This window comes from Musa acuminata, chromosome BXJ3-3 (assembly GCF_036884655.1).
Source record: "Musa acuminata AAA Group cultivar baxijiao chromosome BXJ3-3, Cavendish_Baxijiao_AAA, whole genome shotgun sequence".
NCBI lineage: Eukaryota > Viridiplantae > Streptophyta > Magnoliopsida > Zingiberales > Musaceae > Musa > Musa acuminata.
The window spans coordinates 29,181,899-29,208,095 of NC_088351.1; the positions used below are offsets into that span (position 1 = coordinate 29,181,899).

The 26,197-nt window shown below is 39.1% G+C and overlaps 4 protein-coding genes across 7 annotated transcripts; 2 read left to right on the forward strand and 2 right to left on the reverse strand.

Annotated features, from left to right (window-relative positions):
- The first annotated feature begins 1,749 nt into the window (after positions 1-1,749).
- LOC135634086 (phosphatidylinositol:ceramide inositolphosphotransferase-like) lies at positions 1,750-6,369 on the forward strand. Of its 3 annotated transcripts, none has more exons than XM_065144271.1 (13): positions 1,750-2,024; positions 2,105-2,264; positions 2,430-2,519; positions 3,464-3,550; positions 3,655-3,723; positions 4,308-4,388; positions 4,461-4,532; positions 4,631-4,691; positions 4,780-4,882; positions 4,955-5,050; positions 5,145-5,191; positions 5,284-5,408; positions 6,002-6,369. In XM_065144271.1, exons 2-13 carry the CDS (start codon positions 2,247-2,249, stop codon positions 6,080-6,082), a joined length of 930 nt encoding a protein of 309 aa, XP_065000343.1. In that variant the 5' UTR covers positions 1,750-2,024; positions 2,105-2,246; the 3' UTR covers positions 6,083-6,369. The 3 variants fall into 3 exon arrangements, with proteins under 3 accessions (XP_065000343.1, XP_065000342.1, XP_065000341.1); XM_065144270.1 differs by having other exon boundaries at positions 1,750-2,012; XM_065144269.1 differs by having other exon boundaries at positions 1,750-2,264.
- Positions 6,370-6,532: 163 nt separating this feature from the next.
- On the reverse strand, positions 6,533-8,993 carry LOC135634083 (protein NRT1/ PTR FAMILY 8.1-like). Its single transcript, XM_065144265.1, has 4 exons — positions 8,589-8,993; positions 8,295-8,512; positions 7,666-8,216; positions 6,533-7,592 (listed from the first exon to the last, which is right to left on the reverse strand). Exons 1-4 carry the CDS (start codon positions 8,695-8,697, stop codon positions 6,728-6,730), a joined length of 1,743 nt encoding a protein of 580 aa, XP_065000337.1. The 5' UTR covers positions 8,698-8,993; the 3' UTR covers positions 6,533-6,727.
- Positions 8,994-9,527: 534 nt separating this feature from the next.
- On the reverse strand, positions 9,528-14,698 carry LOC135634085 (uncharacterized). Of its 2 annotated transcripts, XM_065144268.1 has the most exons (8): positions 14,321-14,698; positions 13,438-13,566; positions 12,592-12,789; positions 11,592-11,688; positions 10,618-10,721; positions 10,120-10,171; positions 9,753-9,962; positions 9,528-9,635 (listed from the first exon to the last, which is right to left on the reverse strand). In XM_065144268.1, the coding sequence occupies exons 1-7, from the start codon at positions 14,527-14,529 to the stop codon at positions 9,756-9,758; spliced, it is 996 nt and encodes a 331-aa protein (XP_065000340.1). In that variant the 5' UTR covers positions 14,530-14,698; the 3' UTR covers positions 9,528-9,635; positions 9,753-9,755. The 2 variants fall into 2 exon arrangements, with proteins under 2 accessions (XP_065000340.1, XP_065000339.1); XM_065144267.1 differs by having other exon boundaries at positions 9,528-9,962.
- Positions 14,699-15,015: 317 nt separating this feature from the next.
- Positions 15,016-25,759, forward strand: LOC135634084 (putative ABC1 protein At2g40090). Its single transcript, XM_065144266.1, has 12 exons — positions 15,016-15,299; positions 19,642-19,796; positions 21,486-21,611; positions 21,777-21,872; positions 21,990-22,090; positions 22,593-22,629; positions 23,734-23,952; positions 24,051-24,162; positions 24,666-24,757; positions 24,860-25,039; positions 25,189-25,302; positions 25,434-25,759. Exons 1-12 carry the CDS (start codon positions 15,131-15,133, stop codon positions 25,629-25,631), a joined length of 1,599 nt encoding a protein of 532 aa, XP_065000338.1. The 5' UTR covers positions 15,016-15,130; the 3' UTR covers positions 25,632-25,759.
- The last annotated feature ends 438 nt before the right edge of the window (positions 25,760-26,197 follow it).

Here is a 26,197-nt window from a genome sequence, read left to right on the forward strand (position 1 = left end):
GCTGACGTAGTGGGTTCATGCAACCTTTCTTGATATCCTATCCGCATCGAGATCGTATACAGTATGAATTTTAAAGATACAGACATCGACTTCCTACTACAGTCTTATTTGCCAAGTTTGGAAGTTTCTCGACGGTTTCAGACGTCCACGTTAATCCTCAGAACATGCATTCTTAACGAGATGATATGTGACATGATGACGGGTCGATTAAAATGATGTACCTAATGTCATCTAATACTTTGGTCTGATCTCAAACATTAAGGTCATTAAAAAAAGATTTCATGAAAATTTAAACCCGAATCATTAACTATTTATTATCAAGTACTAACTACTACACGAAATAACTCATTCATATTTTAATCTTTTTCTTTAATTTTCTAAACAGTTCAGAACCTACAAAATAATTGACTCGGTTCAGTTTTGTTTGTTAATTGGTTAGGTTATGATTTGGGTTCGGTTCGATACGAACCGTAATGACAGCTAAGGCAGATCATGATCATGTTCGTGATCTTGAGTTTCATAAGTTTAGGTTAAAGTGAAGGACTCCGATACTTGATCGATCTTCTCAAAATCGAGTTGGGATGTAGAGACATCAGATTATTCCATGGCAGATGAAACCGCATGCGCTCTTCCCTTGGATGGATTGGACTGACAGGAGCTGGGGAACGCAATGGAACCGAGACCACCCTACTTTTCCTTTGTCACGTTACCAGGGCGGGCAGCCGAACACGACCAGATTCCCCGATTCCATTATTTTGACCCTCCGAACACGACCAGATTCACGTTGCCAGGGCGGGCAGGCGAACACTCTATCAACGTCTAGGCTCTGCAGGCATCGGTTTTCCCCCATCTCCCCCATCGACAAACCCTGCACCAAAACCACCGCAGCCACATGCTCCGTCCGCGCTCAGATCCCCTTGTCCTCGGCGTCTCCCTTGCTCGCTGGTATCCCGTTGACAAGTCACGCGAGGGCAGCATTCATTTCACCCTGGCATCCATATTCCTCAAATCTTCATCAATCGCGAGGCCGATGTTGACAACTCAATCCCGCTCCGCCTACGGACGGGGTGTTGTTGGCCGATGGGGACAGGGGAATCGGCCGGGCCCGGCGCGGGCGTGGAACCGCTTCGCGAGATTTGAATTCGAAGCCAGGGGAGCGCGGAGTACCAAATAATTGACCAACTCACAGGAACACAGAGAGAGAGAGAGAGAGAGAGAGAGAGAGAGAGAGGGTTTCGTAGCAATACATACATACCTCCCGTCGATGAATAGCCCTCCGCCATCGCTGCTCGCCGGCTCGCTCGTTGCGGATGGTTGGTAACCGCAGCAGCGAACCACATCTCCGCGACGAACGAACTTAAATAAATGAGGAGGATTTACATATTGCATCTACACTTTTACTACTATAAATAATAATTATTATACGAAATTAATATTTTGAAGAGGAGAATTTGAGCTAAAACCATCGCTGGACATATGGTGGGTCGGAATGATTGGTCGTTCTCGGGTACAACTAATGGGTCGGGTCGAGATTGGAGTGCACGGCACGAGGTGACAACGAACGTGACCTGGAACTGCGGTGGTGGGTACCACCACACCAGGCCATGCTCCATGCATCTTGACACCTCGAGCTGTTGTGGAAAGCATGATTTATTTATTTATTATTTATAGGTTATTTTTATTTTTTAATGAAAGGAAAAAGAAGGAAAATACATTTTAAGGGTTGTGTGATGTCTCAGTCTCTGCCTTCGCCATTCTAATTTGTTATCGACTGAGCGGAGCGTCCCTTTCTGGTCGCCCTCTTTCTCTCCTTTCCCCCCTTTCCTTCTTCCCTCCCTCCCTCGCTTGGGTTCGGGTCTCTGTCCTCTTCCACTTCGGTCGTCGCCGGCTGAGAGAGGAAAATATCGAACCTTCCAAGGCAGGCAGAGATCCGTGTGAAGACCGCGTTCTCTAAGAAAGGGAAGAGGAGGGGGAGCCCACCCGGCCGTCTGACGTCCACGATTCATCTCTCTGTATAAATATATGTACTTCTAGAGGAAGAAGAGAGGGGGTTACCTTTTTTTTATTTCTTTTTCCTTCGTTGAATGATATGTCTTGGTTCTAGATCGAATTGACCTCTGCGAGCCGAGAAAGGTCTCGGATCGGTGAGAGAAAGCCGAAACCAGGAGTCTTTTTTTTGCACCGTCTGGTCGATCGATTAATTCTCAAGGAAGGTGTTTGGGAAGCGGCAGGAGAGACGAGGGATCATGTGGAGAGCAAAACAGGTTGGTTGTTAAACGAGTATGCGAGTGGTTGGACTTTTGGTTGCTCGTTACGACGCTTTACATTGCTCGCGAGGCTTCCAAAGTCCCTCCTTTTCCATCTAAATTTCATAGCTTTTCCCCCTTTCAAAGTTTTATTTTTTGTCTGATGGTCTCCTTTTTCTGCAGCTATGGAGGAAGGTTTGCATGGAGACATCTGTGGAACTGCAACTTCTTATGGAGAAGTGGAGGCTGCTACTAGCAGGAATCATATTTCAGGTATTAATTTGTGTCCTCAGATGACCTCGATGGATTACCAAACAACTATTCAGATGGAAATTGTGGACAAAATTAGTGTGAATTCATCTTGGTTTCAGTTTTGGTCTGACATCCTTCTCGATAGGAATCTTTAGTTTATTAATAATTTAAACATATCTGTCATTGTAAATGATGTTTAGCCGTTGATCGGATGGTGAGCTGAGTGCTACATGAGACGTAGTTTTTTTTCCTGAAAGTGATAGCATAACTTGTAATGTGTTAGTTCGCATTTTTACAGTGATTCATCGTGCAGTGGTTTGAGAAACTCATAATATAATGATTTTACAATCATGGGCTGCTTTCCTTTGATGGACTTTTCCCTTAAAAATTCTTGTTGAAACTTCATGAGTAATCTGTTTTCATTTCTTGTTTGCACTTTTGGCAATATTAGAGTTTTTTTGGTGGTTTTCCTGATAAAATTAGGACAAACTACGCTTAGCTGCATCATTTTATTCAAGTTGATATTTACTTTCGTCATTTTAAATATTCTTATCTTAGAGCTCTAACTAAATGCTGCTGCAAGATTCTGTTTTGAAAACGAAGCATAATCATTAAAGAAGTTCTGCTTGGTTCATGGTCACTTTTTCTTTGTTGGACTCTGTCCAACGGTTGTTTTTCTCATCTAAACGCTTCATGTGTGTTTTTTTTTGTCTATATACACTTTTATGGTAGAACTTTCTTGTTGTTTCCTTTTATTTCTTAATTAACTCATGGCTGTTCCCCTTTAATCTTATGCCTACATCTATATCAGGTTTAGTAATCAATTGTGGACTAATGTGATTAATTTACTGAAACTATTTCTTTCAATTTATTTTCATTACGCGTGGTGAGTATTTGATTAGCGGTTCCACCGAATATACATGAATCAGACTGGACATTCATTCAATGCTTTTGTCTTTCTCTAGTATATTCACGGTCTGGCTGCACGAGGAGTTCATTATCTACATCGACCTGGACCAATTCTTCAAGATCTTGGGTTTATGATCCTGCCGGTGTGTACTTGTATCTGCACTTGATTAACTAAAACTTCGAAAAAATTGTTCAGTTCTTTGTTTGAAGTAACATCATTATTTTATCAATGCTTTGATAATTCTAGGAACTTGGGAAAGAAAGAGGTTATATCAGTGAAAGTCTGTTCACCTTCGTCTTTGTGTCCTTTGCACTGGTATGTACCCCTCTCTCTCTCTCTCTCTCTCTCTCTCTCTCTCTCTCTCTCTCTCTCTCTCTCTCTCTGTGTGTGTTATTCATTGATGCTTCTCTTTTTGACAGCAATTCCAGAATCAGCATCATCGTCATTATCTAGCATGTTGGATACTATTGTCAAATAAATTTATCATCACGCAACAATTGTAGGCCTAAATTAGTTTCAAAAGCCATACTGGTTTTACTGCAGTGTTGTAGTTTTTACCTTACCCCTTTTTGTTTAACTTTTTTGTGCTAGTTACTCTGAATTTAATGCACATTTATTATATAATCTTGAGCCTTCTTTAAAGTCAACACCATTTTACTTGGTATCGGGATGCAGTAAAATTTTTTTTTTCTTATCTGCTCCTTTTATTTTGGCAGTGTATGTAAGTGGCCACATGTGCATGTGCACACACACATGCAGCCATGTGCATTTGTTGTACACTCATGGTGACCATGTTTGTTCTGAGCTCCTACATTATATTGCTCATCTTTGTTAATGCTGTAATCACTGTCTTTATTAATCATATGATGATTATGACATGGTATTGTTATTTGTGACAGTGGACATTTCATCCCTTTGTTTATCATAGCAAGCGCTTCTACACTGTTCTTCTCTGGCTGAGAGTTTTGGCATTTTTAGTTGTAAGTTTGTGTTTAACTGTTATTTCCTCTCTTCCTGGTCATCCTGTTATATAATGCTGATGGTCTTTACAGGCTTCTCAAGTATTGCGGATAATCACTTTCTATTCTACGCAGCTTCCTGGTCCTAACTATCATTGTCGTGAGGTATATGCAGGGAATAGCTGTCAGTTCTTAATATTATTTTGCCTCTCAAATAATTTTGATCTGTAACATCACCAACATCCTTTTCCTCATTTTTTTAGGGATCGGAGCTTGCCAGACTGCCCGCACCGAAGAGTGTAACTGAAGTACTTCTAATTAACTGTGTGTTCCTTTATCCAATATTATATCCTACAAGTTAAATAGCATCATTGCCATGTTAGGTATTTATCTTGTGTTTTCTTGCTGGCAGTTCCACATGGGGTCATTTATGGCTGTGGTGATCTTATATTCTCATCCCACATGATATTTACACTAGTTTTTGTGCTTACTTACAACAAATATGGCTCTAAAAGGTACACTTGTTGCATTGTGCAACTCTAGCTTCTTGTTATTTATCAAAGTTAACCGAAGCTGGACATTTGCAGGTTCATTAAGTTTCTTGCTTGGGTTATTGCTATTGTTCAGAGTTTGCTTATAGTAGCCTCCCGCAAACATTACACAGTAGACATAGTCGTTGCATGGTGGGTTGAACCCGTGTCCTGGTATTTTCTTTTTATGTTCTTTATAAACTTTCTTGATGGCAACTAAATTATGTTTCCATTTGTATGCTTGCAGGTATACCGTGAATTTAGTAGTATTCTTCATTGACAAGAAACTACCAGGTAAATATGTCTTTTACTTGATTGATTTATATTCTATATTGCTTCATAATATATACTGGTTGAGTGAAAAATTTTCATATTATTTACGACAGAAATGCCTGATCGTTCAAGTGGATCCCAACCATTGTTACCTTTGAATGTCAAAGAGAAAGATGGAAAATTTAGAGAAGATCACCGCAAATTATTGAACGGAAATACAGTGGATGCCGCTGATTGGGTATGACACTTTTACCTAATGTATTTTTTATGTAATTGATCATCTTTTATTTATAGTATGTTATGTGCTATGTAGTTAATCGTAAAGCACCATAGCACAGAGGTATTGTTAGCATAGCTTTGTCATTATTGGATTGTTTCTGGCATAGTCCTTATTTACTTTAGATTTGTTTCTGTAAGTATATGTCAAAAGCCAATCACTTGTGTATGTGAAAAGCACTGAATTTGAAGTGTGCTTCATATTGTCATGGCAATCAGAACTAAGATTATTAGACTGGTATATTATTCTACAAACATTTTCTGCATGGAGCCTGCTAACATGGAATTACTTGATTAAGACTAAACTTTATACATAATCAATTTACTTAAAGCAATAGGTTTAAATGTGTTAAGTTGTATTATTAGGTATCTCTTTCTTTTCTTGTAATCCCATAAAGATGATGCAGATCACATGTTCTAACATGTGTCACTTACAGTCGGTATCGGTCTCTTAAGAACATAGCCTCATCTGCACCTGTCTATGAATTTTTCCCATCCTTTTACCTCTTTACTATTCCTGACTGAATGCAAACTTCTATTCTTGCTTCCAACCAGAGGCAGAGAGTGCAAGTGAACGGCAAGCATGGAGAAGATGGGAACCACATCCATTCCAACTCTGTAGTGAGTGGTACATAGATGATTAGCCGTTGGTACATAGTTGATTACGGACATCATCGATCATGACCGCCTGTTTCCCCGTTGGAGATACCAGCATGGACTGAACTTGGAAGTGCTACAATCACCTCGCATCGATTGCACGTCTTGGCTGAACTGGGCATTGATGCTTATGAGTTTTAAAAAAGAAACTGAAATTTGATTGTTGCATATAATCATTTTGCTCCCGACAGCATAACATGTTCATATGCATTGTTTCTTTGTCTTCAACAATTCTTTATTATGCAATCAAAGAAAGAAAAACCTCATCTCCTGTGGCTGTGGATTAGTTTCATTGTGTTGAAGCCCCGCGCATGTATCGCATTTTCTTGTCTTCAATAATTCTTTTTATGCAATCGAAAAAAGAAGGAAAAATCTCATCTCTTGTGGTGTATAATGGTTTCACTTTGTTCAAACTTCATGGTGTATATATAGAGAGCACTCGAGATGGGATTTCTTTGTTTTAGGGATGCTAAAAATGTCACAAGAACAAGTCAAGCTATCGCAGGATTGCCAACTTGCAGAGCTCCATTAAAGCACGACCAGCATCGAACAAAACGCAAACACCTGGTGGAGTTCTTCCACAGCCTCGCCTGTCTGCTAAAGCAACCCAACCTATTACAAGCCTCACAGCAGCTCAGCGTCATTAGCTGTTGTCTTCTCATCGTCTATTGTCTTCTTGTAGGTGTAGCACTTGGCGATCAAGAGATACACGCCGAAGTTGAGAAGGCTGAGAACGGCCAGGAGCCAGAAGAAGTAATCGAGGTGGCCGCGGTTAAGATCATCCGGGATCCATCCGAGCTTCCCGTTCCTCGTCGTAATGGCAGCCACGATCGTGACGAGCAAGGAGCTTAAGTAGTTGCCAAGCGCCACCGTGGTGAGCGAGAGGGCGGAACACATGCTCCTCATCGCGTCGGGTGCCTGGTCGTAGAAGAACTCCAGCTGCCCGATGAAGGTGAAGACTTCCGCGACACCCACGATGAAGTACTGCGGCACCTGCCAGAATATGGATATGGGAACGTAGGCATCGGGGTCGTCGTACAGGTTGTGCCGCGCCGCGGTTCGCAGCCTTACCACCTCCAGAGCACCGGCTGCCAACATGGGGAAGATGGAGATGACGAGGCCGATGCCCATGCGCGTCAGCTGCGTGAAGCCGCGCTCCCGGCCGGTCCACCTTCGGACCGCCGGCACGATGATGCGATCGTAGATCGGGACCCACATGATCACGCCGATGGTGTCGGCCATGGAGAGCGACGCCGCCGGTACCTCGAAGTGGGGGCCCATGTGCCGATCCATGGTGTCGCCCTGCAGCACGAACATGTTGCCCATCTGGCTGTAGACGGCAGAGAAGACGATGCCGCTTGCCCAAACGGGCAGAAGCCGCAGAATGCTCTTCAGCTCCTCCACTTGGGTGACCGTGCACAGCCCCCATGGGTTCACCGGACCCGTCAGTTTGTCTGCTTGCGTCTCTACCGCAGCCTTGTCGAGGAACCTGAGAGGGAAAGAATCAGACCATTCATTCGCTTCGATCCATGCCAACTGCATGCGAGTTGCAGTGGACTTACTTGAATTGATCTGTGTGGTCAAGCTTACGGCTGCCTCGAATGGCGGATTCCTTCTCCGTAATCTCATAAAGCAGTGACTTGTCATCGGGCACCTTCGCTCCACACTTCCTCCAAGATGCCACCACAACCTGAGCAATGCGCGTAAGCGGGCTTCCTCCGGGTTTCTGGTGCCGATACAGGGGAGTGCCGAAGAAGAAGCTCGCCACCGCGACAGCCATCACCACCGCCGGGATCCCAAACCCCCATCCCCATCCCACGTTCGTCTGAACCCAAACTATCACAGAAGAAGCAACCAGGGAGCCTACGTTGATGGAGAAGTAGAACCAGTTGAAGAAGGAGCTCTTCCTCTTCTTCTCCGACTCGTCGGATTCATCGAACTGGTCGGCGCCGAAGGAAGAGACGCATGGCTTGATTCCTCCCGTCCCCAGCGCAATAAGATAGAGTGCCACAAAGAATGCTGCACTTTGTGCCGTCGTTGGATCGCAGACACCATTTTGGCAAGGAGGTTTCAAACCCGTCACTGACGCGGTCATCGTCAACAGTGTCAAACCCTGTAATCAAGTAGAAGACGAGCTACTTATCTGAATTCTCCACGCAATCAATCCCGACCGACTCCATTGGTTCCTTACCAAGATATAGATGATCATGAAGCCGGCAATCGTCCAGTATCTTCCCAGGTAGGCATCAGCTATGAACGCCCCAAGCAGGGGTGTGATGTAGCATGTACCGGACCAGTTGGTGTTGTTCTTCGCTGCTGTGGCATTCTCTTGGTGGAGATGATCCTTCATGTAGTTCACCATGTTGGTGCTCATCCCGTAGTACGCCAGCCTTTCGCAGCACTCGTTTGCTGCAGATCAGCCAACCACATAGCGTAAGCATCTGCGGAAGCTAACAAGATCAAACCATGTACATGCATGTTGTACCGAGAATGTAGGGACAAGCTCTCCAATTTCCGGTGTTCTTCTTGATAACTGGGTTTCCATGGAGATCTGTCGTCCCATCTTTCGTGTACACGTCTTTGTTGTCTTCCATGGGTTTATGGAAGTAACGAGGAGATTGATGTTAGCAAGGGGAAGAACACGGAGACGAGAAGGGGATATATGGAGATCGTCTGTCTTCGAGTTGCCACTAAAATCAAAACTCGACCATTAGTTTCAGCAGAACGAAAGCATTCTATTCTTCCAAAACAGACGACGACGGCGAAGACGGCAACATCGATGTCGCGGTTCATTGGAGGAACGGGCACTCATTCATGATACCGACATGTGGAATCGAAGCGATCCCGACAAAAGCTGGCTCAGATTCCTCGAGCCAAAATGAGCAATACAATACACTTTGAGCGTGAAGGAGACTCCAAGGAAGCATTCGCGTTGACTTGCTCTCCGAAGGAGGAGATCGCAATCGTTAAGTGATTGCGAAGCATGAAATCTGGGAGAGAGTGTGTGGTCTTCCTATGCTTCTGATGAGCTTAACGTTGGATCCTATGAAGAAAAATTTTGATCACAACAGGACATATTTTGTGGTCTTAAATATTCAGCATGAAATCATAGTAGGAGGGAACTGAAAGATCATAAATTCCTGAGTTTGAAAGATACGCTAACGACAACATCACAAGCATATATTAATTTTATCTCACTTTAATTTATCATCAATGTGATAAGAAACGATGAACATAAACACGATGTGATAAGAAACGATGTTAGACATTTTACTTTTGTAAATACAAAAATTTCGATATAATTTTTGAAAGTGTACAGATCGAAATACTAAAGATAACTAATTATAAGAACTAATTTATAATTAACGTTACGACGAAAATCAATAATACACATAGTCCTCATTCTATATTGACATGGGGTCGATTTCCATCAATTTTATAGCATCTTTTTCCACATAAATTTTGATAAACATTAGTCAAATGGCAGCGGGTCCACATGACAAATCCATCAACGTAACTGACAAGTGACAACCTGTCAAGACAATGGAGGAAAACCAAATGAAATTAGAGAACTCCCAAAGTGAGGATAGAAGACGGGCAGAGGCCAGTTCATCAACTCTAAAAGGGAGAATAAAAAGAAACAATCAACCAGTCAAAGGCGGACTAGTGCTACAGTGGTGATGCGAGACCCATCGACACCGCCGAGAGTTATAGTAGGATAGGTCTGAACATGATTGAGGTACTGGAAGACTGCAGACTCAGTGCTTGAGTTCTCTTCTTGGGAGCCAAGCCTTTGTTGGTTGAATTGTTCAACCTCTTGCAGTAGTTCATCTTTTGTGCGGTTACATAAAGTGATTACCTGCAAACAAAATCCATGTGTATAAGGAGATGGTGAGGGGTGAAGTCTGAGAAATAACATATGGAAGCTTCTGAAAATTGAAATTGGTTTTAAATGGAAGGAATAAATATATTTCAGTTCAAAGAACAAATTTATAAATGAACTATAAGTTGCCAACCAGTATCCCGCCCGGAGCAACCAGATGCGAGACAGAGTCCCAGTACATCATCCTGGAACGTGAGTACCAAGAAAGTCAATAAAGCTTATTCATACGATTATGAAAGTAAAATCATCAATGTTATCTAAAGCACCAGATATTTCACATGATTTCTCTAAACATCCCAGTATTTCAAGAATATGGAAAAAAAGTGATTCCCTTAAAGAGTGATAAATGGAGGAAGATAATCCTGCCTGAAATAATTGTTGCTAATTGTTGTTTTCATCTGTATCAGGAACATGCCAAATTATACCGCTTGTAACCAAGCAGAAATGGTTCGTAAACTCAAACCACGTTTCATCGTACAGCTATAACAAACTACTGCTGAAGCACTTAAAGTATGATTTTATAATGGAGTAGGTCTATAATGCTTGAAAAATTTTAGATGATACAGAAACATTGAAACCAAGAGCAGTAGATCTCTAAAAGTTTCAATCATAGATAAAATCATAAAATAACCGTTTGACAGGAAAATCTGGATGTAGCCCTATGGCATCCAAAGTCCCTTTGTCCATAACAAGTTGGAAGCTCCTGCCAAGTTTTGTCTCAAGGACATCGTCGACCTGCAAGATAATTATGAAAGAGAATATATTTACAAAAGAAACCCAACAGCTACCGTCAAGTTGCCTATAGGTTCATATCATGAAGGGAAAGATGATTTAAATAACAAAATTCAATCTTAGATCCATCTATCACTAAAAGAAGAAAAGCAGAGGAAATTTATAAGTCCATATGGTTGGTATTACATGATTTACATCTATAACACAATTAAAGGACATACTGCACAACAGATATTAGAAGCCTAGGTATAGTGTCTGGATTTCTTTTCTAACTTCGATCATCATGTGTCGCATATCTTGGAAGTTGGCACACCATGACAATCTATCTGGATCCGTCAAAACTTTGAGTGCGTTAACCTGCTAGTGTCCTCAATCAAACTTGCACCATCATTGTTGAATGACCGATGATAAACTAGCATTGTAGTCCAAATAAATCTCTCTTTGTTACTGTCTTTTTAAAACTGTTAATCAGACAGCTATCATAAGCTGGTGGTTGAACTCCAAGGCAATTTAGGTTTCCCTAACTTACGGCTCCCACTCAACTTCCAGCTCTATTATACTGACTGGATCTGAACTATTTTCTTAAAGCTCATCATAGTTCTCTATTTTGATCATGCTCCTACATTTAAAGGCCATCATTCAAACTGCAAGCTTACAGATTTTATTTGTAGTTTCAAATTGCATTAAACATAGTTTCTTCAAGAGCTTAGACTACAAGATGCACAATCATATTAAGCACCATCAGATAGTTATTTGGATGCTCTTGTATGGGGGTGCATGATCACCAACAATTACAATTGTGTCATGACGGAGAGGGCATACAAGAGTGATAGCAAGTAGCAAACATTGCAGGAAGTATGGCTTAAGACATACCACAAAGTTTATGTAGGAGAATCCACCACGAACAGCAAGAGATTTGGCAAGCTCAATAGCTCTCTCGCTGTAATCAACTCCAGTCAGATCATGAAACCTGCAAAATTATCAATAATTACTCTTTTGCAAACATATTGGACAGGAAAAAAGAGCCATAGAATAATCTAAATATTAGTGGAGATTCCTCAATCACTAATAAGAATATATTCCAGCTAAGCCTAATACAAACAGAATCATTTAGGGAACAAGCAGGATTAAACCATACAAGATCGCATCAAAAACTGCAGGTAAACAATTTTGAATATCGACATTTCTAGAAAATAGCTTCAGTTCTTGATCAGATGTAAAGAAATTAAATATTGACTTACAGGTCTTTATGAGCATTTATCTTGCCAACCAGCCTTAACAGTTTGGTGACAAGTTAACTGGTATATTTTCAATGACAAGGAAAACAATCACTGTTAAGTGTTAACAACTTGTAGATGTTGTTGCCTGCTGTGCTTGGTGTTGTCACTAAAATCTTTAGCCAGTATGTACTTGCGACCACAGTCATTGATGACCTTGCCTCCTCTGAATGCTGATTTCTTTGTCAATGTGAACTTCCAAAAATGCTTAAATCAATTTTCCTGCACTCCTCTGTTCCAAAGCCCAACTCAAATTCAGGTGGTCATGGATCAGTGATTAGTGTTGGATAATAGCCCCAAAACCTATTCTGAAACTTGTTAACTTGTTGTTTCGACATTATGCAAATCAAATCTAGATGTTGAATTTATCAAAATCCATAGAGAAAGGAAAGTATCAATGAATAATATTGTTCAACATCACATTGATAAAAAAAAAAAAGGTGCTGGATGCACATATATTTTCCAAATATAAAATAAATGGACAATTTGAGATTAAAAGTAATGCTATCTCTATCTAATATTGACTGCTTCTCTAAACTGCAACATGCTTGAAGCAAATTGCTAAATCCAAATCATATAAATAATGAAATGTTTACCCTTGCTTTGCAAGTTCCTGCAGAAGCAGACCGTTCCCAGTTCCAATGTCGAGTACACGCCAGCTGGACAAGTCTCTGAAGGTGTCACCTGGTTCAGCTTTGCAGCTGTTGTTATCAGATCGATCTAGACCTTGGCAGATGCTGGCACACAAGTTTTTTGTCCACTTGACAAGAATATCCATGACTTCAACACCAAACCTGCAGGGAAAAGGATGCTTATGTTAACTTCAGTAACAAATAAATAATAGAAAGAGGAGACACTTAACAAATTTTAGAATTCCTGACTACAATCTATTTCCAATTTATGACCAATTGATAAAGAACACAAGTCTTGTTTTAGTTTCAATTGACAATCAACAGCAAAATCATTATTGTTGAAAAACACTTCCTGGATATAATTAATCAGCCAGCAAAAATGACATACGAAACTAAGGCAAAAATGTTAATAACTCATTGTGATATGTATCTACTGTTAACAAGTAGATCATATATATATATTAATTCTTGATAGTCCAGAACAAGGATCGCCATGCTGATTAACATATGTCAGCATGGATCAGAATATACCATGGCACAGTCGTACACCAAGCGGAACCACACTGGAGGTGCTGATATATGACTAGGTCACTTTTGGGATTCTGCTCGCAGAAACAAAGCATGATGATTGGAACAGTTCAGAAATGTGTAGAAAGGCATCATTACACATCCATGCAATGAAATAGCAATCCTTAGCACTAAATATGCTGAAAATTTAGGAAAGAGCAATGCCAGTAATATTGAACTTAGATGATCATCATAATGAATGATACAAATTCAAATAAGTTGCAACATCAAAGAGATACTCACCAAACTTCGCTTGAATTCCCATGCTCAGGGAGATTCGCAAGGTCCTCAGCATAAGTAGAATTCCAGTAGCTTTGTGAGCCCATCAATGATGTTTCAACCTCATTGGCATCAGGAGCATCTTTGTCAGAGCTGCATTTGCATCCATATATCAAAACAGAACTAGTCACATTCATCTCCATTTAGTCATCAACACTTGATTAGGATGACACATTCAAAGCAATCAGTATCATAATGAACGAGTTGCACATACACCTTACTACACGTACCTGAGCGCCGATGTAATGATTGTCGTGCATGACTGAACAAAATTAGATTTTTACCCGTGACGATATAATGATTGTTTGCTTAAACCAAAAACAAGTTGAAATATATTTTATGATCAAGCCTGGAACATAAGATCTATCATAGCATACCCACGAAATAATCCAAGCCTTTTTCTCATGAGACCGAACAATAAAATTAGCAACCTGTACGCTGAAGTCACATTTAGGAAGATAATGATCGAGTCCATGCCTGTCAAGGATTTAATTTTGGTCAAATGGACGTCATTGTCATGAAGGCCATTCCGTTGGAGAGCTTTCCCGGATCTGAGATTCGTGATTCCCGAGGAACAATCTTTGAGATAAAAAATTGACATTCAAATCACACATTTCGGAACAATGGAAATAAAATCTGATAATGACACCATACCAACACTGATGATCCGTAAAATAGCTTCGCTGAGAAGATACATTACTATGGCAAGTGAACGATATGCATATCAAAATGCACAGCACGATGCAAACACGACTAGTTGAATCAACCGAAAACAAATCAAAAGGTCTCGAGTGCCGATTCAGAACAAAAGAGGGGATAACAGAGCCGGGAGAGGGAAAGGGGGTACCTGTAATCTGACGCGGCCGGAAAGCTGCAGCCGGGGAAGCCCTCGACGGCGTCGGCATGGCGCTGGTCGTCGTCGACGGTGCTGCCGTAGTCGCTCTTGATGGACCACGAGTCCGCCGCCACCGACCGGTCGTCGTCCGACACCGGATCGCCGGGCGGCCGCGCCGGCAGCAGATCGGCGTCCTCCGGCGACCACCGTATCCCCGCCATCGATCGTCAGAGTGGAGAGGCCACGCAAACCCTAAGAGAGAGAGAGAGAGAGAGAGAGAGAGAGAGAGAGAGAGATCGGGTGGAGATGGAGAACGGAGAAGGGAGAGAAAGGCTGGCGTCGTCGGTCTCTGTGTTGGCGTCCGTAAGAGCTGCCCACGGAGCCCTCAAGGACGTACGGGATTAACTCATATCCTTAGCCTTATAGATTAGTATTAATAACACGAATGCCATTTAAATTGGCTCTTCCTGTGTTCTAATTGTTTGACTTGACCCGAACCGGACTTAGTTATGTCTTTAACCCGAGATTGACCCAATTACAAAAGAGCGATTTGGTCTCATCGAACCCTGGTTCATGTAATTGTGCAATCGGGTTTTCATTGACCCGAATCCGTTTAGAAGATGGATCTGAGTCCGTTAATTGGAAATCCGTATCACCACGGGAAGCAACAAAGTTGGGCCTTAACGATGGGCCTTTATATGTCATCTTAGGTTTCGGAGAGAGGCTACGTGAGTCCTCGCTTGTCGGCTTCTCGGAGTAGGCGGCGCCGCTCCTCCTCTCTTGTCTCGTGCTGGTTTGGCGGGAAGGTGGATCGTGGTCTACATGTGGCGCGCTGCGGCGAAGCTCTCAGTTGGGGCCGCCGTTCTTGGCGGAGGAGCTACAGCCGCCGCCATCGCCACCTCCGACGATCCGTCGACCAACTTCAAGATTTGCACTACCGTCCCTCTTCGCCTCCTCCGTGATACCCTCACCGTAGCCACGATCGTGGGAGGTCTCTCTCTCTCTCTCTCTCTCTCTCTCTCTCTCTCTCTCTCTCTCTCTCTCTATCTATCTATCTATCTATCTATTGTTTTCTTGATTTGACGCGCATCACGGCCTGGAATATTCGGTGAAGCTCGAGGAGCTTGTTTCTTTAGCCCAAGAATCACACCTTCCGTCACTAGCGTTTGACGATTGGGTCTTGTATTGCTTCTTCTCTCCTAGGGTTTTAAATCGAGTTTAACCTGGGAGAAGATGAGATCGGTTCCTTTATATCCGTAGCCCTGATGTATTCCCTCGCCGCCTCATCCTTCGACGACCTTCAAGAATTGCGCATTCAGGATTTGCACCATCGTTCTTGATCGGTTGGCAGATGAATTCGCCATCCTTTCTCCTTATATTCAGTTCTTGATCTTATTGTCTCTTGATTTTACACGTATGGTGGCCTCGAATTTTCGGTAAAGCTTTTAGGAAGGAATTACGCTGGAGCGAGATGAACTTTGTCTCTTATGTCCAAGAATTACACATTCGTCAGTAGGTTTTGGCAATTTGCATCTTGCATTGCCTCTTTTAAGGTTTTAAATTTAGTTTAGCCCGAGAAAAATTAAGATTGATTCCTTATGGAGTCTGCATCCCTAGAATCAGATGAATCCTGCTGCTACCTCATCATTCAACCATCTTTAGGATTTGTACCATCGTCCCTCTTTGACTCCATGACAACCTCACTGTAGCTATGATCATTGCAGGTGAGCACCAATTTCCTGTTTTGTTTCTTGATCTTTTGCGTGTCACAGCTTGAAATTTTTGGTTAATTTCTGAAGTAAGAAAGTATGCTGAGTGGAAGGAGCCTTGTCTCTTAAGCTCAAGAATAACATTCATCACTAGATTTTGATAGTTCGGATCTTGAATTGCCTCTCTTAGGGTTTTAGATTGTGTTTAACCGTGGAGATGATAAGATCAATTCCTCATTTTATTTGTAGCCCTAGAATCAGATGACTTCTCGTAGATACCCTCAAAATAAGCCCTATGTATTTGACATGATTGATTGTCAAATAGTTCTCTCTGTCAATAGACTCTACATGATTTTTTCTCTTTGCATGTTATTTTTTCTGTCTAAGTTTAATTATTTACATAACGGATTATTGGAAGCATGAGCTCTTTCTTTGCCTGATAAGGATCTATATTATTTTTTTTTCTCAGTGTTATTTTCTCTAGCTTTTAGTTTACTTATTCCTTATCCTGATTTCTACCTTTATTTTTTATATGCTCATATCTTTTAAATTTAGGTATATTTAAGTTTTCTGTTTTAATGGTTCACTATTATGCATATTCAAAATCAATTTGGAACCCAGATTTGGGATATTATGTCTCTCAAATGATCAGAGCAGGTACTGAAATTCTGAGGAAAGATTCATTGTGCCTTTTACGTATTTCTTCCTACCTAGAGTTTCATTATAGGTTTGCTACCTATTAAACCTACTTATTGTAGGTTTGTCCCTTATTGTGAAATGTGGATCACAAAAAATTATGGTGGTTTAGTGAGATTGCAATTATGAGAGTGATCTTTAATGAGATATATATCACATGTGTAGCCTGGCAATTTGGTGGATCCTGATTAACTTACAGTATAAATTAATTCAATGACAGAAGACCTTAAGGATGAGATCTGTGCAACACTGGCAATTTGGTGGATCCTGATTAACTTCCTGATTATGTTTTACTACTTTTTAGGGATTTTTAGATTATTGCGTAGTTGATCACTTCCTGATAATGTTTTTGAGTTGTTTACCATTGCTTTGGGTATTCTCTTCTGTTTAGTCCAAAAAAGCCGATGAGTTCAAAATATTATAGTTAGGAAGTTCTTTAAATTGTGAGATAGACTTTTTATCTTGTCCACATTTATAGGGATGGACTGTTAATAGGGGTGAGCATTTAAATTTAGGTTATCTTGAGTTGGTTTTCTTGGATTGGGATGCATTAAACTTCAAAAATGAAACAAACGAGATTATATCTGAACTAAACTGACCACACTAAATTTGCAATTCAGTCAGTTCAATTAAAAAAAGAACTGATCTAGAACAGTGATGAGTTGGTGGAATTGGTGTATTTCCTAATGTGATAAACTGCACAAGCAGAAACCAATAGGGTAGAATCAGGTTTACCCATCATAGTGGTATTTAGGTTTTTAGGAGTCAATTTTCTTTCTGAAGATTATATCCTCCTTGAATTCTAAAGTTTTGTACTTTTGAGTTTTGAGAACCACTCAAGCTAGCACCAAGAGACATTAGAATGTGTTCTGGCTGTGTCTTGATTTCGAACTTCAGCACAGGGCTTATCAAGTATTTATATTGCAGTGCTACTAAATCAATCAGGCCTATGGCAACTAAATTTTTTGTTTATTTGGTTTAAATGATTCTCATTCTACAGGAGCAAATAAAAAACTGAATATTTCATTTAAAAATAAACCACTTGGAACCAAATTTTTAAGAAAATTGAACTTAATTGACCAAATAGAGTTGGTGCAGTTCATTAATTTGGTTTTAACCTGTTAATGCTCACCTATGAAGTAGTTGAATTCTGTTATGTCGTGTAGTATGATTTGAAGACAGTATGTATGATTTGTTAGGCAACCTATATTGTGATAATCCATTTTATGGATGAATTGAAATGGGTGCTTCATTGTACAAGCTTGTTAATCTTAAAAACTGTTGGTTACTTGGTTATATTTCCTCAGAAAAAAGGAACATTGGTTATACTAATGGATATTTGGTGAATAACTTCTTAAGAGATGTCACATGTTGTGGCATTCCATGGTTTTTTGACTAGTGCCACTGTACCATGGGGCTTACTCATGCCACATTGTATATTTAGGGACAATGAAAATACATTAGAAGGTTCTTTAAGCTATCACCAAAGGATTAGATCTAGGGACCTTAAACCTCCACCAACCTCTTTAGTCTTTGGGGCTTCATGGAATCCGAATGAAGTTGGTCCCTTGTGTTCATTGGATGTAAGGATTATGCAACTAAAAGTTCATTGAACTTGGTTGAATCTTGTCCCCTAGAGATGTCTTTCATTAGGGTCTCAATCTTTGGTAGACTTGTAACATAAGGTTACAAATATTGAATGGACCAGTATATACCCCGACCAGTATTTATGGGTCTGACCAAGGACTGGTTAAACCATATAGGTTGGTATTGGTCATTATCCACTTTTTTATTATTTTTTCAGTGCTATTGGGTAAGACAAGCTGATATATTCTCCACCTTTCTATAAAGGTACCAATTTGATAAGGTGTCAAAATTTGCATTTGATTGAGATTTTATACTTGTAACCAAAGTAATCAAATTTTGATGGGCATCAAAGTATCAGACATAGCAAGAAGACAAAAAGAAGCTTTAGAGCATGCAAGGATAAGAACTGATTTGATGTTTACTTATATTATTATGTTGTTGATGCTAAATTTGGAAGATAGTTTATTGGAAGCTACCAAACAAAGAGGTTTCATCTCAGTAGTCAATGGGTGTAAACTTTTGACGTATAGATCCAAGGGTTTTAGTTTATTAGCACACGCCTATTTCAGTTGACACACTTTGCGAAAGGAATACAAAACCAAAACAGAAAAGGAGAAAAAATGGCAAAACTTGATGACAAATATACGAAAAGCTCACCTTCCACTGATCCTTCAACCACTCCTTGTCCTCTGGTCTTCCCTTCTCTTTCCAGGGGTGAGGCAAGGCAGCTTAAGTGGTGATTTGAGGCAGTGAAAGCAGTGAGACACTTTTACACTCATCACCTATCTTAGCACAGAAAGGTCAGTTTGATCCTATTTAATGAGCCAACTTAGTTGGTAACGAAATCTAGATGGTGAGGTTGTTTTTCCATCCTTGCATGGATTTATATCCTGCAGGATTTAAGGTTGTGGATGCGAGAGTAGGTAAGACAGACCATAAACTTGTGAAGTTAGGATAATCAGTATTGCATGAGAAATACCAACACTAACTTCATTATCTTGCAATAACAACTCCATACCATTCCAAACAGATTCTTGGTCATGCCTGATCTCATCTTTTTGCTAAAGTACATCTTAGTCATGCTTGGGTCTCATTGGAGCATGAAACTGAAAGCATAGATGATGTGAACAAATAATTATACACTTTGGGCTTGTAAGTTAGATGCTACTCTTTTGTGTTAATTTTTCGTTATTTGCTTATGGTCAAACCTTTAATATATGTGCAGAATCCTTTGTTTTGTTTCTCCCTGTAATTTATGCTGCTTATTTTATTAAAAAAGAAGAGAGACTGATAATATTTCATTTGTGCTTGTTTTTGCTCTTCCCCAAACTTTCCTTTCAGACTATCAATACTCGCTTTGGAACCTTAAGGAGGGAAGCATAGAGTGGTCCAAGGCAAAGCATGAAGTTCACAAGCGATCTGCTCATAGATTACAGGATTTGTGTTTTCGCAATGGAGGGATATATATCAAGCTTGGTCAACATATTAGTCAACTGGTATGTCTTAAATAAATATAAAGCTGAAATAATGTTCATCAAGTTCTACATGAAAAGTAATATAGCTTGATGTGATTGAATATAAAGAAATAATAGTAATTCATCAGGTTTTGATGTGATTGAACAAATTCCTTCCTTTTTATATAAAATAATGAAGATAATTGATCTTGGAAATGAAAATTGGATGGTGAGAGTAGTTCCAATGTGCTTTTGGCAGAAGTTTTATGACTGAAGCTGGTGTTATTATCTCTCTGGAGCATTAGAATATGTATGGCATCATCCTAATAGAGATCGGTATTCTATGCTTAGGTGGTTGCTATCCATTGACAGGACCGAATTTACAAGTAGACATATATTTTTTCACTGGTTAAAATCACTAGTAGGAAAAAATTGGCCAAAATAGTGATAACAAAAAGACTGTTGTCCCTTTATGGATTCAATGAACCATAAGTACTTGTTCAAAGCACGAATTGCTGGAATTTTGTTAGTTCTTATATGCCAATTTTAGACAACTTTAATTGCACTGGACAGTTGGTGGAGACCTTGTTTGGTTGCATTTGGAAAGTAGCCTTACTTGGTCTTGAGATTGACTTTACTAGCAGACTATCCTCCTCCCCTCACCCCCATTTTTGTTGCACTGGATGGTTGGAAAGGCCTTCTTGTTCTCATTTGGAATATAGCCTTGGTCTTGAAACTGACCTTTTGGCAAGGGACTCTCCTCTCACCCTGTTTTTTGTTGCATTTTGTACTATGGTTACATACTGATCAACGATATTAACACTTTGTACTAAAGTGGTTCTATTCATTGTATATCTGGTTGTTGTATTTAATAAAGTTTTGTAGAGGATTTGGGGCTGATCATGCTGCACTAGAATATAAACAATTGCTGATCTTTTCTCAATTGATTGATAAAAAAATAAAAATATAGAAGAAAAGTCAGAGATGCAGAAGAGAAAAAAATAGGTATTGTAACATCAGAGAAAAAAAATTAGATTTCAATGGCAACAAGAGATTCATGTAGTTGATCCCAAATAGTTAGAACTTACGACTTTTTGTTGTTATTACAACATTAGATACAAAGGAACATTGGTGAAAGATGTATACTTTGAAGATAACTTGCATGCATCCTCTCGATTGCATCAAACTCTTCAACCATCCTAAGACTCCTATACCCTTGAGGTTGATTGAGAAAAGGAAAATCACTTCACGCTTATTCATCTAATAGCTATCCTAAAAATTTCAACTTCGTATTAGGATTAGAGTGTCATCAATTAATGCCCTTTAGGATTATTTTGCAAAGGAAATAAATAGAGAATGAATATCAACAATTTGGCTAACTCCTATAGATTCAAGTGATGATTGATTGATTCCTACTGTCTAATTAGAACTGAAGTAATGACAGAACATTGAAAAAGCCTGGAAGGGATTTAGGGAGTCATTCAAGCCAAATTTAGCAACTTTTCCTTTTCCATCGGGACACTGAACAATCGATGTTGAGCCTTAGTTTATGCCGACTGCATTATATTTAACACCATAACTGAATATTATCTTTGTTCAGAGTTTACACGTGCACTTCTGCAGTATTCCTATAGAATAATTTCACTGCTTTTGCTGCAAGCATTTCTAGATACTCTTTCTTACTGATATTTTATTGTCTATATATGACTAATTTCATAAATCTTCCTTTAGGAATATGTAGTTCCGGAAGAATATGTTCAAATAATGAGGGCGTCAATGTTGAAGAGATGTCCTGTTTCCTCGTATGATCAAGTGCACAATGTAGTCATTAAAGAGCTTGGTGGACCACCTGAGAAAGTTTGTTCTATCGCTAGTTCATTTTGCAATACTAGATGTTGATGTATTTCTGTTAGCTACATCTCTTGCACTCGCTTGCCCACCTCATAGCAAATTATCAAAAGACATCTTTATATAGGACCTTTTATCTTTTAAGTATCTACTAATTAAGCAATATGTACTCAGATTTTTGCAGAATTTGATCCAAACCCACTAGCTAGTGCATCCCTTGCACAAGTTCATGCTGCCAGAACACATGATGGACAAAAAGTTGCTGTAAAGGTTGGAAGATATATTCTTTATGCAGGAATCAGATTTATGCTTAATACTTTTTTTTTCCGATGATGAGATTGCATAATACCTGGTGCTACTCAATTCCCTTATTTTTGCTACACACAGGTGCAACACACTCACTTGACAGATACTGCTGTTGCAGATATTGCCACTGTGGATTTGCTAGTGAATTTCTTGCATTGGTGTTTTCCTGCATTTGACTATAGGTACATATTCGGTGGTTCTATTTTATTGATCCTTCATGTAAAGATGTTCTCTTTATGAAATACATATAATTACATGTATTGTTATTTTAGAAAGTGAGATCTTTGGCAATCTTTCATGTTCACATTAGGGCCTTTCTTGTAATCTGAATTCAACTACTACTTGAAAATGTTGAGTCGGTTTATTTGTGCGTGCATCAAGGTCCAGATTGTTTGAACCTTTTTTTAGCACCATTTGCAGCCAACTTTCAAGATTTGAAGATGTTTAGTGCAATCTGGATTGAGAAAGATGTTATGATTGTTTACTTGTTTCTACTTAAGTAAAAGTCCTAAAGTAAACATTGAATTACTGTTAAATGTATAGTGCATATTTTTGTTTGCCAACAATGGAGAACATTATCTGATTCATGGTTGTCCAACTTCACATCACACATTGACAGCATTCATGTTTCATTCTTTCTACCAAAAACCAACATTCATGCCAACTAACATTTTTCTTGTATAGGTGGTTGGTTGATGAAATTCGTGAAAGTGCACCCAAGGTAGGTTTTCTTTTACATGTATTCCCCTTCTGTTTTAATTTGTGTTTCCACACATTTATTTTAATTGGACACATCAGAAAACGTCTGATCGGTATGGACATGTTCTGACTGGTGTATCGTGTCATGTTCATACATTTTCATGCTTTTGGTTTGTGCTTGTCCTTGATTTCCACATTATTTTTTTGGTCAATCAACTTAGCATATTGTATGGTCCTGTTATTTTGATGTTTACTTCTTTACGAAGTCATGGGCCTGACAAACATTAACTATGCTTTTGGTAATGTTTAAGAGAAGTCACACATGCATGTATATATGCAGGGTACTCTGTCAATCTTTATGTATCTATTCTCCAATGAAACTTGAATTTTTGAAGAATGGTCATCACATATAATTTTCTTTTAATGTTCAAATCTTTTTAGATGAACTTGCTACAATGAAGTTCATTTTCTATATAATATTCAGAAATGTTTAAACTGTGTGTACTGCTCATGCTGAAGAATCATGTGCAATTTTCTCTTGTATTGCTTCTTAAAGTTGGTCAACTACATTTTCTTTGATGTATTCTCTATTATTTCTTCATCTGAGAGCCTTCATATAAGAATAATCAGGTTACTTCCTGACTTTCTTCATCGTCATGATTTCACATTTGGCTTATGGTCGTTCTTCTTTTTCTTATTTGTTCAATCACCCTTTTGCCATCTAATGCTTGTCATTAGAATGTATTCTGTAAACTTGAGTGGAGAAGTCCAATCATATTATGCTTTTGTAAGCACATATGCTTGTGTAAACACATACATAGCAACACATACATAGCCAGCCCAAAGCTGCACTGTTATGGTAAACTGAACAGTGTAGCATGATAATATTTTTTGTAATCTGACTTTTGTTTGTAACCCCCAATATTTTGTCTGTACTAAAGTTCTGATAACTTTACCAATAGCTATAAAGCATCCGTAGGACAAATTTTAGTGATGGCAATGAAGAGTGTAAGTTACTCTACACTATGGGTTTTTATTTTTTTTTCACTTTTTTGTGTGTATGCCACTCATGATCTTAATCTTGAAATCTGGACTAAATTTTAAGCAATCATATCATGATTTCCAGGAATTAGATTTTTTGTTTGAGGCTAGGAACAGTGTCAAATGTTTGGACAATTTTAGAAGGCTATCTCCTCGTACTGCACATAGCATATATGCTCCTAAAGTCTATTGGAACCTGAGTACCACTAGACTTTTGACTATGGAATTTATGGACGCTGCGGAAATTACTGATGTGACTGCTATACGAAGCCTTGGACTCGAACCAGTTGATGTTTCAAAATTAGTAAGTCTATTTAAATTGTCAATCATTTCTCATTGTCAGAAATCAGAATGTTACGTATAATGTGTGTCACACTGTATGTCAAATCTAAAATCGTGCAGGTCACCCAAGCTTTTGCAGAGATGATTTTTAAGCATGGATTTGTTCATTGTGACCCACATGCTGCCAATATGATGGTTAGGCCTTTGCCATCCAATAAATGGAATATTTTTGGTAAGAAGCTTTTTCTGCATCTAGCTTATGACCTTTGTGCTTATATGGTACAATTTTGTGCATAGTTGATTCCAGTAAATTTAACAAAATTTACATGTTTCATGCTTTTAACCATGGCCAGTCTGCAGAAAACAACTTACAGTTCCATCAAGTATGTCTTTGGACTTCAATTTCATAAATATTATGGTGCATATAAAATGTATATGGGATAAAGTCGAGGGGTGTTACTAGAACAATTTCTCTGTTCAGATAATCACTAGCCATCTACTTAAGAATTGCTGATTTTTTTTTAATTTTTAAGTCATCGAGGTCAGTTCAGATATTCATTGTTATTTATTTCTTATATCGTGTATCCTGTTTTTTTTTTTTTCCAAATTGACATTTCTAATAGAATTTAATTTTCTTACTGCTGTCCTGCATCAGATTTGATAGTGAAGAATATAGTTTTGGTTTAAATCGTAGAGATATTTTCTAAAGCAGCAGCTTGTGCATGTGACGTGCAGGGAGGAGAAAACCACAATTGATACTACTTGATCATGGTCTCTACAGAGAGCTTGATTTTTCAACTAGAACAAACTATGCTGCACTTTGGAAGGTGCATTTTTTATCTTTTCTTCTCAATAGTTAAACTCTTTTTTTTTTTTTAATTTATAAATTTCATAGTTAACTTTGTGAGTTCACTCACCTTTGCGTATAGGGTCTAGTTTTTGCCGATGCTAACGCCATCAAGGAAAATAGTATAAAACTTGGTGCAGGTGAGGATCTTTGTGCTCTATTTGCAGGAGTACTCACTATGAGGCCTTGGAAAAAGGTCATCGATCCATCTGCAGACCATCTGGTCTTGGAAGGCAACGACGGTGACCGTTCAGAACTCCAGGTTATTTCATGTCCTTGTCAAGGGTCTAACTTAGAACAAACAAGTTTGCCGTTATCTTTAGTTACAATGACATGACATTTTCAACAAGATTTCTTTTTCACAGCTGATTCTATCATGTACTCTTTTTTTTTTATGCTTTTATACCACAGATGTATGCTTCTCTGTATTTTCCTCAAATATCAGAGCTGCTTAGGAGACTTCCACGTGTAATTTTACTGATGTTGAAAACCAACGACTGTTTACGTGCTGTCAATCATGTCCTGGTAAGCCTACCTGATGCCTTTTTGTCTTAAATGTGCATCTCACTCTGTATAGAGATATCATTACATACTAGTGTGCATGCATTCTCAAGTTAGCGAACCACTTACATGGACCGACTTGTATTATTCGGCAGCTGCAAGGATCTTCTCTTGATACCTTTTTTATAATTGGAAGAATCGCTTCTGAAGCTGTGACGGATTCCAAAAGAGTTGCAGTTAAAATATCCTTCTTGGGGAGCGTATGTATATGGCTGGAAATGATGTTGCTCGAAGCTCGAATTCTGGGTCTGAGAGTCGCGTTGCGGTTTCTACAGCTTATGAAGAGCGATTGATCACCTTTTTTTTTTTTTTTGTCACGCTTTGAGTTAGTTGTGACAGTCTCATTTTTATTTGCCAAATCATTTTATTCTTTTTCCATGTTATTTAAAAACATAAATAAATAAGTTGTCCTTATTCATTATGCCCATAAAATGTTTTATGTTCTTGTTTTATTCAAACAATCCATCCATCCTTTGGAGGAAGATGATGGTAGTTTATGAGTGGTATGGGATTTCAAGGAGACTTACCATTTGTCCGCGCTCCCAAGTTTTTCAGTTGAAATTTTTTTACTTGGAACTAGCGAAATTTTTTAATTTTTCGAAACGAAACACCTTAAGGACAAGAAAAACACCATGAATGATCAAATACAAATATCCTAAACAAGATCCTTGTCAATGCACAAGGTTCCCCTCAAAACCTAAGTGATAAAAGATTCAATCTTTTCTTAAACCAGAACATACTTGATAAAAGAAAAGAAAAAAAAAAAGCAACAGAAAACTCAAATTAATTAATAGAACGTCAACAAAAGATGATGTTTTTATTAGGTTAAAAAAAATGTTATTGTATGGTAACCAAGAAA

Bases quoted from the DNA above. Each gene is read 5' to 3' on its own strand.
- LOC135634086 (XM_065144269.1), top strand. The intron at 4,389-4,460 runs GTAAGTTTGTGT...TGGTCTTTACAG, and splicing joins GAGTTTTGGCATTTTTAGTT to GCTTCTCAAGTATTGCGGAT. The intron at 5,192-5,283 runs GTAAATATGTCT...TATTTACGACAG, and splicing joins CATTGACAAGAAACTACCAG to AAATGCCTGATCGTTCAAGT.
- LOC135634083 (XM_065144265.1), bottom strand. From the start codon at position 8,697: ATGGAAGACAACAAAGACGTGTACACGAAAGATGGGACGACAGATCTC. The intron at 8,217-8,294 runs GTAAGGAACCAA...ACTTGATTACAG, and splicing joins TCATGATCATCTATATCTTG to GGTTTGACACTGTTGACGAT. The intron at 7,593-7,665 runs GTAAGTCCACTG...TTTCCCTCTCAG, and splicing joins GACCACACAGATCAATTCAA to GTTCCTCGACAAGGCTGCGG.
- LOC135634085 (XM_065144268.1), bottom strand. From the start codon at position 14,529: ATGGCGGGGATACGGTGGTCGCCGGAGGACGCCGATCTGCTGCCGGCG. The intron at 13,567-14,320 runs GTACCCCCTTTC...ATGCAAATGCAG, and splicing joins CCGGCCGCGTCAGATTACAG to CTCTGACAAAGATGCTCCTG. The intron at 11,689-12,591 runs GTAAACATTTCA...ATAATTTTGCAG, and splicing joins CAGGAACTTGCAAAGCAAGG to GTTTCATGATCTGACTGGAG.
- LOC135634084 (XM_065144266.1), top strand. From the start codon at position 15,131: ATGTGGCGCGCTGCGGCGAAGCTCTCAGTTGGGGCCGCCGTTCTTGGC. The intron at 25,040-25,188 runs GTTATTTCATGT...TTTATACCACAG, and splicing joins GTGACCGTTCAGAACTCCAG to ATGTATGCTTCTCTGTATTT. The intron at 25,303-25,433 runs GTAAGCCTACCT...ATTATTCGGCAG, and splicing joins GTGCTGTCAATCATGTCCTG to CTGCAAGGATCTTCTCTTGA.